Source organism: Tiliqua scincoides, chromosome 13, assembly GCF_035046505.1.
Source record: "Tiliqua scincoides isolate rTilSci1 chromosome 13, rTilSci1.hap2, whole genome shotgun sequence".
Classification (NCBI taxonomy): domain Eukaryota; kingdom Metazoa; phylum Chordata; class Lepidosauria; order Squamata; family Scincidae; genus Tiliqua; species Tiliqua scincoides.
In genome coordinates, this window is record NC_089833.1 from 11,618,282 (window position 1) to 11,633,641 (window position 15,360).

At 47.3% G+C, this 15,360-nt stretch overlaps 1 protein-coding gene across 1 annotated transcript; it reads left to right on the forward strand.

Annotated features, from left to right (window-relative positions):
- Window positions 1-1,393: 1,393 nt before the first annotated feature.
- Window positions 1,394-10,810, forward strand: LOC136663880 (acyl-coenzyme A synthetase ACSM4, mitochondrial-like). The gene is made up of 13 exons (XM_066640844.1): window positions 1,394-1,594; window positions 2,416-2,626; window positions 4,173-4,380; window positions 4,795-4,938; window positions 5,251-5,407; window positions 6,263-6,342; window positions 6,729-6,852; window positions 7,136-7,216; window positions 7,437-7,538; window positions 7,724-7,851; window positions 8,970-9,069; window positions 10,228-10,347; window positions 10,724-10,810. Exons 1-13 carry the CDS (start codon window positions 1,394-1,396, stop codon window positions 10,808-10,810), a joined length of 1,743 nt encoding a protein of 580 aa, XP_066496941.1.
- Window positions 10,811-15,360: the final 4,550 nt, after the last annotated feature.

The following is a 15,360-nucleotide window of genomic DNA, read 5'->3' on the forward strand; positions in this document are numbered from 1 at the left end:
TACATGCTCCATTGCAGCGCATTTTTTTTCTCCTTTGGCAAATGGAAAAGAAGGGCCTGATCTGTAAATAATGGCCCGTTCTGAGCCCAATAATAATAATAATACAGGTATTTCTATGCCACCTTTCTAGGTCCTCAGATTTCTCCTCGGACTTTATTCAAGGCGGTTTACATGGGCAGGCAATTTAAATCCCCTAGGGATTTTTACAATTTGAAAGGTTCTATCTTTCAAGAAACCACAACATTCAGATGTTTCTTTCTTGATCTGGCCGCACATTCTGGCCTCCATCCTCCCACGCTCAGAGCAGACGGAATAGCTCTGCTCAGCTTGTCAGCTGCTTCAAGGTCGCACGGTGCCGGTGGCCTCGAACTGGCTACCTTCGGATGTTATCTTCAAATGGAGGCTCAACCCTCTAGACCAGACCTCCTGCCCGGATAAGAACCATGCCTTTGGGGGAAAGAATGAGTTAAACCAAAAACAAAACTTCTGCAGACTGAGACATAGTGAAGAAAAGTCTAGAAGGGGGGGGGAGGAAGATGGCCGCCAGAAATATCTTCCTTCAAGAAGGATGGTGGCTTTCAACAGGGCTCTTCTTATGTTCCATTTAGCTCAGAATTGTCAGGCCAGGCTGGGAGTGGCTCTCCAGGGTTTTAGAAACATTTTTCTCTGTCCAAGTGGGCCTTCTGAATACAGTGGGCCTTCCTTATCTGTGGGCATTCAAATTCATGGATGTGATCAGAAGGCACTTCAGGTGTGCCAGCTGGAAGCTGTATTGCCTTCCAAAAGCATCTGGGAGGTTTCTGAGGAGGCTGCATGCGACCTCTGGAGGGCCAGTGGTGGCCCCCAGTTAAGTGTAATTCTGGCACCAGGTGGGCCCCTCCAAGGATTTCATTATTGAATTCAGTACCTGAAGGAGGTTCTGGGATGGATCCCCCACATACTGAGGGCCCACTGTATAAACGAGGGGTGTCAAACATAAGGGCCTAGGGCCAGATGTGGCCAATGGAAGCTCTTTATCCGGCTCTCCAGTTCTCCCAGTACCACCATCAGCTGCTTTCAGTTGCATAATTGGGCTCTCCCATATCTTGAACACCAAGATTTGTGTATTTTCTCTTGTGTCATTTGCAGCTAATGAGTTCATTAGTGAGAAAAAAAGTGCTTATTTCTGATCATGTCCTGCTTAATGACATCACTTCCTGCTTAATGACATCATCTCCGACCCTCAGTGGGCTTCCTGAATACTATCCGGCCCTCTGTATGAAATGAGCTTGATACCCCTGGTATGCACCATGTGCTATGCCTGAATCTCGGTCTCTCCCCTTTTCCAACATGGTCACTGTTATCTTAATTATTGATTTCCGTGCTGTACTTCCCAGGTCTTGCTTTTTCCACCATGAAGGCTTTACTGACACAGCGGATCCTCAAATCAGTCTGGACGTGCAGACTGCCTCGTGGCTTGTTTCATAGCCATGCTGGGCTTCTGAGCTCTCCAATCCAGGCGCAATACGAAGCCGTGAGACGTGGCGATCAGCCGCTACCGGAGCATTTTAACTTTGCCGGAGATGTCTTGGATAAATGGTCCCAGTTGGAAAAGGTTAGAAGAACTGTTTTCTCTCTGCAGATGAAATGGGTCTTTCCAAATAAACATCTGGCTGTCTTTCTTTATTATGAGAAATATGCTTAGCCTGCCAGAGGTTGGGGCTGGATTTGCTGTCAGATATCGGGCCCTTCCCACAAACCTAGGATATTCACCGATATTTCCATAATTCCTTTATTAGCGCTGTTGCTGCTGCTGCTGCTGCTGCTGCTGTTATTATTAAAAGGTACACTTGCCCCCTGTATCCGCAGGGGATACATTCTGCTACTACCACGGATACCTAAAACCGAGGATAGATAGCAGCAAACCCTGTACTTACTCTGTGCAAGCCCTCCACACTGCTTTATGCCTGCTTTTTAGTGCTAACAAGCAGGTATGAAGAGGAAGCTCTTTGGAGGGCTGCAAATGGGAAAACAAAAACAGATGAGATGAGGGGGGGATTTATGAACCACAGATACCTGCAACTGCAGACATTACGGGGGGGGGCAACTGTTTCTATACTACTTTTCAACAAAACATAGTTCACAAAGCAGGTCCCATAACTAAGGGCACAATCCTAACCAGGTCTACTCAGAAGTAAGTTCTATTTTGTTCAATGGGACTTACTCTCAGGAAAGTGTGGTTAGGATCGCAGCCTTCATGAATGAATGGTTCCTGGTCTCCAAAGGGCTCACAATCTTAAAAAAGACCCAAAAGAGGAACCAACTTCAGATGTCGGAAATGGCGCCATGTCTCAAACCTAAGCATGGTCATGTACCCCAAATGCTGCTCCAGAGTCTAAGACCAAAGCAAACAGTTCTTTTTAACTCCTGTCGTAGGAAGGAAAGAGGCCTTCCACCCCTGCGCTGTGGTGGATCAATGGAAGTGGAGGTGAAGTGAGGTGGAGCTTTGAAGAACTGGGAGTCCTCTCCAGGAAAGTCGCCAACACACTCTTAGACCAATGTGGGCTGCGGAAAGGAGATCGAATTATGGTTATTCTACCCCGGATCCCAGAATGGTGGCTTGTGACTGTTGCTTGCATTAGGACAGGTCAATCACACTGCTTTAAGAACATAAGGACAGCCCCTCTGGATCAGGCCAAAGGTTCACCTTGTCCAGCTTCCTGGATCTCAGCATAAGAACATAAGAACAGCCCCACTGGGATCAGGCCATAGGCCCATTTAGTCCAGCTTCCTGTATCTCACAGCGGCCCACCAAATGCCCCAGGGAGCACACCAGATAACAAGAGACCTGCAAGGCTTCCTGGGAATTGTAGTTTAAGAACATAAGAACAGCCCCACTGGATCAGGCCATAGGCCCATCTAGTCCAGCTTCTTGTATCTCACAGCGGCCCACCAAATGCCCCAGGGAGCACACCTGATAACAAGAAGACCTGCAAGGCTTCCTGGGAATTGTAGTTTAAGAACATAAGAACAGCCCCACTGGATCAGGCCACAGGCCCATCTAGTCCAGCTTCCTGTATCTCACAGTGGCCCACCAAATGCCCCGGGGAGCACACCAGATAACTAGAGACCTCATCCTGGTGCCCTCCCTTGCATCTGGCCTTCTGACATAGCCCATTTCTAAAATCAGGAGGTTGCGCATACACATCATGGCTTGTGCCCCGTAATGGATTTTTCCTCCAGAAACTTGTCCAATCCCCTTTTAAAGGCGTCCAGGCCAGATGCCGTCACCACATCCTGTGGCAAGGAGTTCCACAGACCAACCACACGCTGAGTAAAGAAACATTTTCTCTCGTCTGTTCTAACTCTCCCAACACTCAATTTTAGTGGATGTCCCCTGGTTCTGGTGTTATGAGAGAGTGTAAAGAGCATCTCTCTATCCACTCTGTCCATCCCCTGCATAATTTTGTATGTCTCAATCATGTCCCCCCTCAGGCGCCTCTTTTCTAGGCTGAAGAGGCCCAAACGCCGTAGACTTTCCTCATAAGGAAGGTGCCCCAGCCCAGTAATCATCTTAGTCGCTCTCTTTTGCACCTTTTCCATTTCCACTGTGCCTTTTTTGATGCTTCTGGGAGCTGCTTCTGGGAGCTGCTTCTGGGAGCACACAAGACAGCAAGATACCTGTATCCTGTTGCCAGTCCCTTGCATCTGGCATTCAGAGATAGGCCACCTCTAAAACCCATATAGTCGTCATGGCTCGTAATCTATTATGGCCTTTTCCTTTATAAATCTGCCCAATCCCCTTTTCAAGGCATCCAGGACAGGAGTCATCTTCACATCCTGTGTCAGGGAGTTCCACAGATTACCAGCATACTGGATAAAGACATACAAGCAAGCCACAATAGAAAATTCAGATGAGGAAGCAGAGGTGGTTGGTTAGCTATTACTGTGGCTCATAGTTTTCAAGCATAGCAATGGCCAGCTTCTGGTTAGAGGGCAATGGCTTCCAGCTGCGCCAGAACAGATAGAAATGGTTGGCCAATAGGGCCTAGAAGCCCTATAGAAAAGAAGGGCAAACTGTCTTCGGGTCCCTTTTTGGGAGAAGGGCGGGATAAAAATCAAGTTTTATTATTTTTATTATTATTATTTCTTCGGCATCTTTTCCTTAAATATCTACATTACTGCTCTTGTAGGAATCGTCTTCATCCCTGGGACGACCCAATTAACCGCGAAGGACATTCAGTACAGACTTCAAGCCTCTAAAGCCAAATGCATCATCACCACAGATGTTTTAGCCCCTGCTGTGGATTCTGTGGTAGCCAGTTGCAGCCACCTGCAAAGCAAACTGCTGGTGACCAAAGGCAAGAGAGACGGCTGGCTGAACTTCAATGAACTTCTCAAGTGAGTAGCCCTCATTGTGTACCGTCCAATGTCATAGTGATGGAGGACAGGTGAGAAGCCAGGATGAGCCACTGGGGGTCCCACTCCCTGGTTAACCTTCCTTGAGCCAATCTGGAGGTGCTGACCCCTGCAGCTGCTGTCTCTCCCCCCCCCCCCCACTCCCCAGGGAGGCTGCATGCGGCCTCCTCTGTCCTCGAAATGTCTCTGGGTGAGGCAGCAGGTGAGGGGGCAAATGCTGCCCCAAACATCTGTTACCCACACCACATGGTCCCCTGGACACCCCCCCCCCTAACCAGGTACACCACTGTTGTGGGGGGAGCCAAATGTGATGAGCATCATGTGCAGTACCACAAGAATTTCAGCAGTCTGGGCTTGTCCTTCTCTCCATCATTGTGATGTCCTTCTCCTGCCTAGGGAGGCACCCGCTGACCACACCTGTGAGAAAACGAAGACGGACGACACCATGGTGGTTTATTTCACCAGCGGAACGACAGGTGCCCCGAAGATGGTTGAACACTCCCAGGGAAGCCTGGCACTCAGATCTGTCCTCCATGGAAGGTGACGATTGAAGTCCTGGGGGAAAGGAACGCTGTGAAGCAGATTGCCACAATTATTGTATTTATTTTTCACCTTTTTAGTCCACCCTTCCTCCAAAGACCTCAGGGTGGTGTACATAATTGCTCCCCACCTTTGTCCTCACAACAACCCTGTGAGGTAGGTGAGACATAGTGACTGGTCCAAAGTCACCCAGGAAGCTTCATAGCTAAGCGGAAATTTGAACCTGAATCTTGAACCAGGCCGAAGTCCAACTCAAGAACCACACCATCCTGGCTCTCACCTGTCTCCATTTTCTGGCTTCTTGTTTTTCAGGAGCTGGGTGAATTTCACACCTTCGGATACCATGTGGTGCACAGCAGATACGGGCTGGGTGGTGGCTGCCCTGGAATCAATGTTGGATCCGTGGGTTTGTGGCTCGAGCGTCTTTGTGCATAGCCTGCCACAAGTGGAACCGACGACCATCCTAAACGTAAGATGACTGTTCCCAGGCAGATCAGCTCACAATGATCTTTCAGAGCATGAGACACTTGTGGGGTGTTGGAATCTGTTTCTGGCTATCGGGTTTCCTGCCCCTTAAGCCAGAAGTTCCCAGAGTGTACATTCTGATGCCTTAGGGCAGTGGTTCTCACCCATTTAGCACCAGGACCCACTTTCAAGAATAAGAATCTATCAAGACCTGCCGGAAGTGATGTCATGATCAGAAGTGACATCATCAAGCAGGACAATTTTTAACAATCCTAGGCTGCAATCCTACCCACAGTTACCTAGGAGTAAGTCCCATTGACTGTCATTGTTAAAAGAATATACATAGTAGCTTGTTAAAAGTACAGACTTGTAACATTTCCCCAAATGCAATCGCATACCATAGTAGCATCAAGTCTAATATATTAAAAATGAAATATTGAAATGAATGGGAACCCACCTGAAATTGGCTCGTGACCCACCTAGTGGGTCCTGACTCACAGTTTGAGAAACACTGCCTTAGGGCATCATGGCACACTCACAAGGACACCATGGGATGTTCCCAGCGGCCCCTCCTGTTCCCCCATATTGGATCTTACAAAACTCTCATAATATTTGGGCCACCACCATCTTGGATCTCACAATCTCAGGAAAATGCTGGTGAGCTGGGAAGGCTGTGGGGGGGCGTCGTGACCCACATAAGTTTGGGAAGCACTGCCTTAAGTCCACCACTTCTATACATTTACTTCTTTGTGTGAGAACCCAAGGTGGTTCTCATCAACCTCCATTGGTTAAGCAGGTGGGTTAGAGCTGCCTGTGCAGACCATAAAGAAACCTTGCTTGTGTTCTTCTTGTATATCAGACTCTTGCCCGATTCCCCATCTCCGTCATGTTCGGTGCTCCGACCTTGTTCCGCATGTTGGTGCAAAAGGATCTAACCAGGTATGTCGGGGCAAACCACACACCCCCTTCTCTAAGCAGTGCTTTAAGTAGCAAAAGGAATGTTTCATTGGATCAGAATGTCAAGCTCCTGAAAATGGTTGACAACCTTCAGTCTCGAAAGACTATGGTATAAGCCTACAGCACCCAGTATTCCCAGGCAGTCTCCCATCCTCGTACTAACCAGGCCTGACCCTGCTTAGCTTCTGAGATCAGACAAGATCGGGCATGGAAAGACTATGGTATAAGCCTACAGCACCTGGTATTCCCAGGCGGTCTCCCATCCAAATACTAACCAGGCCTGACCCTGCTTAGCTTCTGAGTTCAGATGAGATCGGGCATCTGCAAGCTCCTGAAATGGCTTCTCATTTTGTATCACACTCACTAAGTTACAAGTTCGCAAACCTGCAGTTCTGCATGAGCGGAGGGGAACCACTGAACCCAGAAGTGCTGGAACAGTGGAAGAGCAAGACCGGCAGGAGCATCTATGAAATCTACGGGCAGACAGAAACAGTAGGTGCATCCTTCTGATTCACTTTCACGCTTTCCAGGGCATGCCTGAGTATCTTTATTGACTTTATAAGAACTTTCCCATCCCACCCGTCAGAGCGGCTTACAATCAAAACACCTGACAAAGTGTTTCCAAATCTGTGGGCCGTGTGACCCACTAGTGGGTCATGACCCTATGAGTAGCGGGATTGCAACCCCATGTGCGCTGGGCCAAGACGCAATGCTCCTTGTAGCACCACAGTGCCTTATTGGAGCCCGGTGAAAAATCCTGTCTCCTTTGACACAGGGCATAATATGCGCCGTTTGCAGAGGAATGGCTGTTAAACCTGGCTCAATGGGCAAGGCATGTGCACCGTTTGATGTGCAGGTGAGCATATCTCCTTCTGTGTTGTGTCAATACCAAGATATGAGAGCTCCTTGGGTGAGCCAGAATGAGGTTTGGTTCAGCAATTTAGAGGATTGAGAGGCACCTGCTGGAGATCCTCTAGGTCTAGGAGGATTTCCTGCTATAGGTGGGAGGTGGACTAGGTGACCTTGTGGGGTCCCTTCCAACTCTATGATTCTATGGCTTGTGTCTCTTCTTGTAGATCATAGATGAAAATGAAAATGTTTTGCCTCCTGGAAAAGAAGGAGAAATTGCCATCAGAATCAAGCCAGAAAGACCCCTTGGTCTTTTTTCGTGCTACATCGTAAGCAACCTTGTTCTTTCCTTGCAAGCCCAATGACTTTGTGATTTATATATCTGGAATGTATCCTTAATTAGAATGAAAAAATTATTATGGATGCATATCAGGCAGATCATTTCAGCTGCACTGAATTGATCGGGAGGATCTACACCTATGGTTAACTTGTCTTTCTAAAATGTTCTCTTTAGGATAACCTGGAGAAAACAGCCGCAGTGGAACGCGGGTCTTTTTATGTCACTGGGGACCGAGGAATAATGGATAATGAGGGATATTTTTGGTTCACTGGACGAGCGGACGATGTCATCAATTCAGCAGGGTTTGTTTGCCTTTCAGAAGTTACAGACATCCTTTTGGGTTCCAAAACAAGTCTGGTTCAGATCATACTCTGAACAGGCCTGTGTTATCTCATGGGGATGGAGCACTCACACGCACCCTGGTCTCTTCTCTGGCCAGTCCTCACCTAATCACATGGGTGTTACTCATCCTTCACCCAGAAATTAATCAGATTCAGAAACATCTCCAGGCTGGACCTTTCACCCTGTGTTGATAACTTTGGTCAGTATTTCTCAAACTATGGCTCGGGACCCACTTGGTGGGATAAGAACATAAGAACAGCCCCACTGGATCAGGCCATAGGCCCATCTAGTCCAGCTTCCTGTATCTCACAGCGGCCCACCCAATGCCCCAGGGAGCACACCTGATAACAAGAAGACCTGCAAGGCCTCCTGGGAATTGTAGTTTAAGAACATAAGAACAGCCCCACTGGATCAGGCCATAGGCCCATCTAGTTCAGCTTCCTGTATCTCACAGCGGCCCACCAAATGACCCAGGGAGCACACCAGGTAACAAGAGACCTCATCCTTGTGGGTTGTGACCCAATTTCTGGTGGGTCCCACACAGCCTCCAAAGAAAACAGAAAGATCAAATCATTTATTGCCTCAAGCCTTGAGGTTGTTCAGATAGCTGCTAACTGCCCAACAAAGAGCTGAGCTCCTGCAGTTTGCAAGGTAGCTGCAAATTGCCCTGCAAACAGCTCAGCAACTGCAGTTTTCAAGCTTGCCTAAATGGCGGGAGATCAATGTTGAGTTTCTTTTTTCTGGTGTGTTTTTTCTCAAGTCCATCCATGACAGGTAGTGGGGGGCAGGTGAAGGCTGGGTCACATCACAGAGCCCCTGAAACCTTGAGGCTGTTCATAAAGGCTGCCTCGTGACAAGAAATCAATTGAGGTTTCTTACAAATAAATAAGTAAAATATCACCTGTAAATAAAAACATTAAAAAATCATTTCCTTCTAGATCACTTTTTTTTAAGTCTTGTAAGGCTAGGTGAGCCTCGGCAAAGTGACATTTAAAAAGTGGGTGATCCCGAAAAAGTGTGAGAACCAAGGACTTAAGTATTTTTGCCCCAGTTGACTGTGCTTATCTCCCTTCCTTAGGTATCGCATCGGGCCATTTGACGTCGAAAGCGCCCTTCTACAGCACCCAGCGGTGGCAGAAGCCGCTGCCATCAGTAGCCCAGATCCAATCAGAGGAGAGGTAACAAACATAAAGGCTAAAAGGGCTGTTCTTACACTTGGGGCGCAATCCTAACCAACTCTCTAGCACTGGCAGAGCTGTGCCAGTGGGGCATGTGCTGCATCCTGCAGTTGGGGGGGGGCACTCATGGAGTCCTCCTCAAGGTAGGTCAATGTTTGTTCCCGTACGTCGGAGTTGCATTGCCCTTATGTCAGTGCTGGAAAATTGGTTAGCATTGCGGCCTTGGCTAAATTTTAGTGCACTAAACCAAAAGTTTGGTTGGTTGTTTTTCTAGGATTTACAAGCTGCCTTTCTTCACCTATTTTTGCCCAGCCCACATACGTACACATTTGGTCCCTGTTACGTATATGCAACGTTGGGCAGAAAATGGCTTTAAAAAAAATTCAAGGCTGTTTGCAACACCCAGATGACAGCACAGTAACAGTACAAAATTATGCAGGGGATGGACAGAGTGGATAAGGAGATGCTCTTTACACTCTCACATAACACCAGAACCAGGGGGCATCCACTCAAATTGAGTGTTGGAAGAGTTAGAACAGACAAGAGAAAATATTCCTTTGCTCAGCGTGTGGTTGGTCTGTGGAACTCCTTGCCACAGGATGTGGTGATGGCGTCTAGCCTGGGCGCCTTTAAAAGGGGATTGGACAAGTTTCTGGAGGAAAAATCCATTACGGGGCACAAGCCATGATGTGTATGCGCAACCTCCTGCTATTAGAAATGGGCTATGTCAGAAGGCCAGATGCAAGGGAGGGCACCAGGATGAGGTCTCTTGTTACCTGGTGTGCTCCCTGGGGCATTTGGTGGGCCGCTGTGAGATACAGGAAGCTGGACTAGATGGGCCTCTGGCCTGATCCAGTGGGGCTGTTCTTATGTTCTTACAAGCCTAGGCACATCTATTCAGAAGGAAGCACATTGAGTTCAGTTGGACTTACCCCATAAAATGCACATCTAGGAGGCAACACACACACACCATTGGCTGATATTAAACAAAATCCAGGTGCCCAAACGGCCAAACTGCTGTTGAACTAGATGGACCTTTGGTGTCATCCAACAAGGCTCTTTTTACATTTCAGTAATGGTTAACTCCATCTGCTTCTGTCCAAGGAGCTGAAGGTTCAAGGTTTTGATATCTTTGCTTATGCCAGCTCTCCCTTGCAGGTAGTGAAGGCATTTGTGGTCCTGTCTCTGGGTTATGCTTCAGAAGATAAAGAGAAATTAACCCTTGAGCTGCAGGAGCACGTCAAGGAAGTCACTGCTCCATACAAATATCCAAGGAAGGCAAGTAGTTGTAGCCAAAACTTAAGTGATAAGTTAAAACGTTATAACCAAAAAACCAGTAGGGTGGGCAATGGTGCCCACTACATGGGAGGAGATCCATCCTGGGGTTGACACACTGGCCTCCCGCACAGGATGATGCAAACCCTGGTGGCACCACTGGTGGGTAGACTGGGCTTACCAGACAAACCTGATAGACTAGGAATTGATGTCACAAGCCCATAGTAGGAGAGAGTGTGACAAGGTCACAGACCGTTTGCAGGCAACTATGCAAGGCTTGTATTGTGGGGGGGGGGGTGGTCACTGTTGACAAGGAAGTCTTGCAACAAGTTGACATTTTATGCCACCCCTTCCCCGATTTTGTTTCTTGTCCTACTAGGTGGAGTTTGTTCAAGAGCTGCCAAAGACAACCACAGGGAAAATCAGGAGAAATGAATTGAGGAGCAAAGAATGGGGTAGAGTTTAACAAGCTCGGAGAACTCACACGAACTGTGTTTTGTTGTTGTTGTTGTTGTTGTTGTTGTTTTTAATTTTGTGGACATTATTCGGAGCCTGCTGATTGATTTGATTTGGAATGATATGGCACCTTCCATGATGCCGCAATGGAGGCAAAAGTATAGGTCAGAACGTCTGAGCTTCTTCATGGCCAAGATGACATTACCCCTAGACCCCAGGACTCAGGATCTGAGACATAATAAGGAAACAAAATAGATCCCAAGAACAGCCATGAACTTTGCTTCAGAAGCTGCAAGACTGCTGTGTAAATTGAAACAATGATTGACCAGGCCATGGCGTCGCTAGAGGGTGCAGGGCACCAAGTGACATGTACGGGACGGTGACACCACTACTGGCCAAAACTTTTTACATCTTGGTATTTTGAATACTGCTATCATGTTGTATATTATTCGATATGTATTTTCATACAGAATTGCAATGAAACAAAAATGCATTGAAATATATTCTATCAAAAGTTATAGCCCAAAAACGCAGTGGGTGCATCCCTATCCCCTCTGCCTGGGGTGGAGGTCAATCGTGGGGGTGATGCGCTGGCCTCCCACATCAGTGTGCCGTGAGTGGTCCACACGTGTGCTATAGGAGTTTGCGGATGGGTCATTTATTAGTAGTGCTGTTGGGCCGTGTGAGCCCCCCGCCAGCAGCACGGCGTGCCTTGCCATTTGTCTAAAAACCGATGGTGTCCTTGACAATTTTAGCACCTTGTCCATCCGCTCTGAGTTGGAAAAGGTTCTGCGCTAGACTCACAGCCTAATTCTAACTAATGCAGTGGCACTGAAGCGGCTTCCACTGGATCCAGCAGGGAAAGAGAGGGTGCTAGATGTCTCCCCAGTAGCTGCTATGGGCTTGTGCCAGTAAAATTGTTGATGCATGTCTAAGCAAACCCGTGTTGGGAAATCAAGCCCTAGAAGGGGAATAGGATATGGCAGTAGTCACTGCTGCTTTTCCTGTCTCCCTCCAGGGCCTGATCCACCCCTCCTCCCCCAACCCATGCCCTCTTACACCACCTTCCTGCCTCCATTCCATGCCACCCCTTCCCCTCTGGTGGCTGCAGAGAGCCTACCTGTTCCAGCAGGTGCAGACCTTCAACTGGTGCCGGCAGGCCGATGCAAACCTTTCTGCCAGCACCATGAACCTCCTTAAGGCACATTTGTGACAGTGCATGTGCTCTTCCTCCCTGCAATAACCATCTTAGGATTGCGCCTTCAGGCTACACTACTATAGACACCTTTCTGGGAGTAAGCCCCAGTGAATAAAAAAAAAGGGCTTCCTTCTGAGTGGACATGCATAGGATGGCATTTTCATTTCCTGCTCTCCGATGTACCGGCTTCCTGTTTTGTTTTCTCCCTACCCATAGTGTTGGCAACCTTCAGTCTCAAAAGACTATGCTATCACGCTCTGAATGGTGGTTCTGGAACAGCGTCTAGTGTGGCTGAAAAGGCCAATTCGGGAGTGACAATCCCTTCCACACCGGGAGCAAGTGCAGTCTGTCCCTGGCCTGTCTCCTTGGCTATGGGCCTTCCTTCTTTGCCTCTTTGCCTCAGACTGTTGGCCAAGTGTCTCTTCAAACTGGGAAAGGCCATGCTGCACAGCCTGCCTCCAAGCGATCCACTCAGAGGCCAGGGTTTCCCACTTGTTGAGGTCCACTCCTAAGGCCTTCAGATCCCTCTTGCAGATGTCCTTGTATCGCAGCTGTGGTCTACCTGTAGGGCGCTTTCCTTGCACGAGTTCTCCATAGAGGAGATCCTTTGGGATCCCTACCCATATGAATGTGGGATGTGCACAAATGCAGCCACCCACTGCATTAGAAGATTTAATGAATGGAACAGTCATACACGAGAGCATAGGCTGAGATAAAGTTGTTAGTATTTCAAGTGCCCATAAGCTTCCTTGTCTTGCTGCTCATTGCCACCCACGTGGCTGACTGATTGCAGTCAGATGCTTATGAGAGGTGAACAGACAAACTGGGAAGACACCGAAGGGCTGAAGGGGGGCTCTTTTGGCCACAACAAATTCTCGAGATTTCGACACACAAATTTAGAGAGAAGCTCTCACATATCACTTTGATTGTTGCAGGTGATGGCAAAATGACTTGGATGTTCACATGGTAGATGCTCTTCCAAGTTAGTTTATTTTTGATTTTGAACCAAAAATAGAACAGGGTGATTTCAGGGAAAGGGGAGACAGTCTTGTACAGTGTCTTGTAGACTTTCTAGGGAGGTGGCTTCCCACTGTTTCGTGATGGTAGTAACATTTTTTTTTTATAGTTTACACTATTCTTCTGTGGGTGGCTGTGAAAGCACTAGGTGTGATAGGATGTGAAAGCAATTTGGGGGGGAAAAAACATGGTAACCTAAGAATACTCTCAGGTTGGCCGGATGACCAAAATCAACCCTTCATTTGCACCACTGGAGAACATGGGCAGAACAAAAATTTAATGTTTTGGATATGAGAATATATGGTACAGAGAAGGAGCAGCTAGCCATTAACCAACACTATCCTAACTCTATCGAATAGTGATTGTAAGGAAATGTATTAAACCCAACACACAGTAGAGGAGTGTTTCTCAAACGGGGGGTCGCGAGCCAATTTCAGGTGGGTCCCCATTCATTTTAATATTTTGTTTTTAACAGATTAGACTTGATGCTACCATAGTAGGTGACTGCCTTTGGGAAATGTGACAGAACTGTACTTTTAACAAGCTCCTATGTATATTCTTTTAACAATCACAGTCAGTGGGACTTACTCCTGGGTAAGTGTGGAGAGGATTGTAGTCTAGGACTGTTAAAAATTTTCCTGCTTGATGATGTCACTTCCAGTCATGACATCACTTCCAGTGGGTCCTGGACAGATTCTCATTCTAAAAAGTGGGTCCCGGTGCTAAATGTGTGAGAACCATTGCAGTAGAGATTTGATCAAGAAATCACCCATACAATTAAGAGCCACCTCGTTCCAAATTTGCCCCTCATTATTTTGTGGCCGCTGTTTAAGAAAGAGACACACCACACATAGAGGGATGAGTGGACTTCTCCCATTTTGATTATTCCTCTGGTTCTGTCATCCACCCCTCGCCTCCCGTATCCCAGGCTGCCCTGCAGTTTCCTAGTCACAATGGACCCATGACCAACTAAAAATCAAGTCACAACCCAGGGTGCACCACAATGAGAACTTTCATCTGTATCTCTTATGGAAATTTATTATATTTCTGAGAAAGAATTCTAGATGAGACCTTGCGATGGGACGAGGAAAGGCTCTTTATATCTACGAATCAAGCTGTCTGTCCTACACTGGAGATAGAACTGCCTTGAATAGCAGTTCAAGGTACAAAGAATCTCTGCTGAGTCCAAAGAAGAATTGATTAACTTGGACAAGGTTCCGATCTCTAACCTTATGCCGGTTTACGTATTAAAAATGGGTAACCCACCAGGAGTAACAGCATGGTTTAATCTACTCCAACATTCAGTTCATGCCCAATAGCAGAGTGTCTATTCAGCTTTGTTTTATTGTTTAAAATAAGGTCTCGGACATGGGCACCAAGGTTGGCCTCAGTCATTCATTTTTATCAGTATTCAAAATGCCCTAGAACAGTGGTCCTCAAATCTTTTACCACCAGGACCCATGATTTAGGATGGCAGTCAGTAGGGACCCATCAGAAGTGATGTCATTAATCTGGAAGTGATGTCATGGCTGGAAGTGATATCATCAATTGAGGCTTCAAACCTAAGCCACGATCAACCAAAGGTCCCATAACACAGCATGCTCATGCTGTTATTTTACATAGCTCAGAATTCAAGCATTCCAGCTCTGAAGTCAAAGCAGAACACAGACTGGAATCCTTCTCCAGCCATGCAACCCTCTCCCCATTCCAGCATTCCCATGTATTCAGGACAAAGCACCAGGCCTCTCTCCTACCAGACTCCTCCCTGCCCAGCAGTTCTGTGTCCTGTATTTTCAGTTCTGTATTTTCAATGGCGGCTGAGCTAGGTGCTACACGACCCATCTGAAACTGGCTCACAACCCACCTAATGGGTCCTGACACACAGTTTGAGAATGCTGCTCTAGAACCCAAAGGTAGCCCAGATAGCCATCAGGACAAGTAGTCATTGATAGACCTGCCTTCCACGTATTTGTCCCTTTTAAAATCATTTGAGACTCCTTATACTACTGGCAAGGGCCTTCTCAAGAAGGTCAACAGTCAATCCCTGAAACCACCTCTGTACCCATCGCTTTTGGGCAATGATGGTGGAGCAATCTCTTGGCCAAGAGTGTTCCATTCTCACCTCTCTCTCTTTCCATCTGCAAAGTTAAACCCCACCATGAACCTTAAGAGTCCTTGAAGGGCAGTTGGTCAAAGATCACTGGATGAAGTCAACCATGCATGGGTGATTATAAACGTGACATGGTTTCAGATTATTTTTTGTGTGTTAATATTTTATTGAACAGGACAGTTCAGGACAAGTTGTCTATATCGCAGAGTGAACGAAAGATCAGCTGATCAAAAAA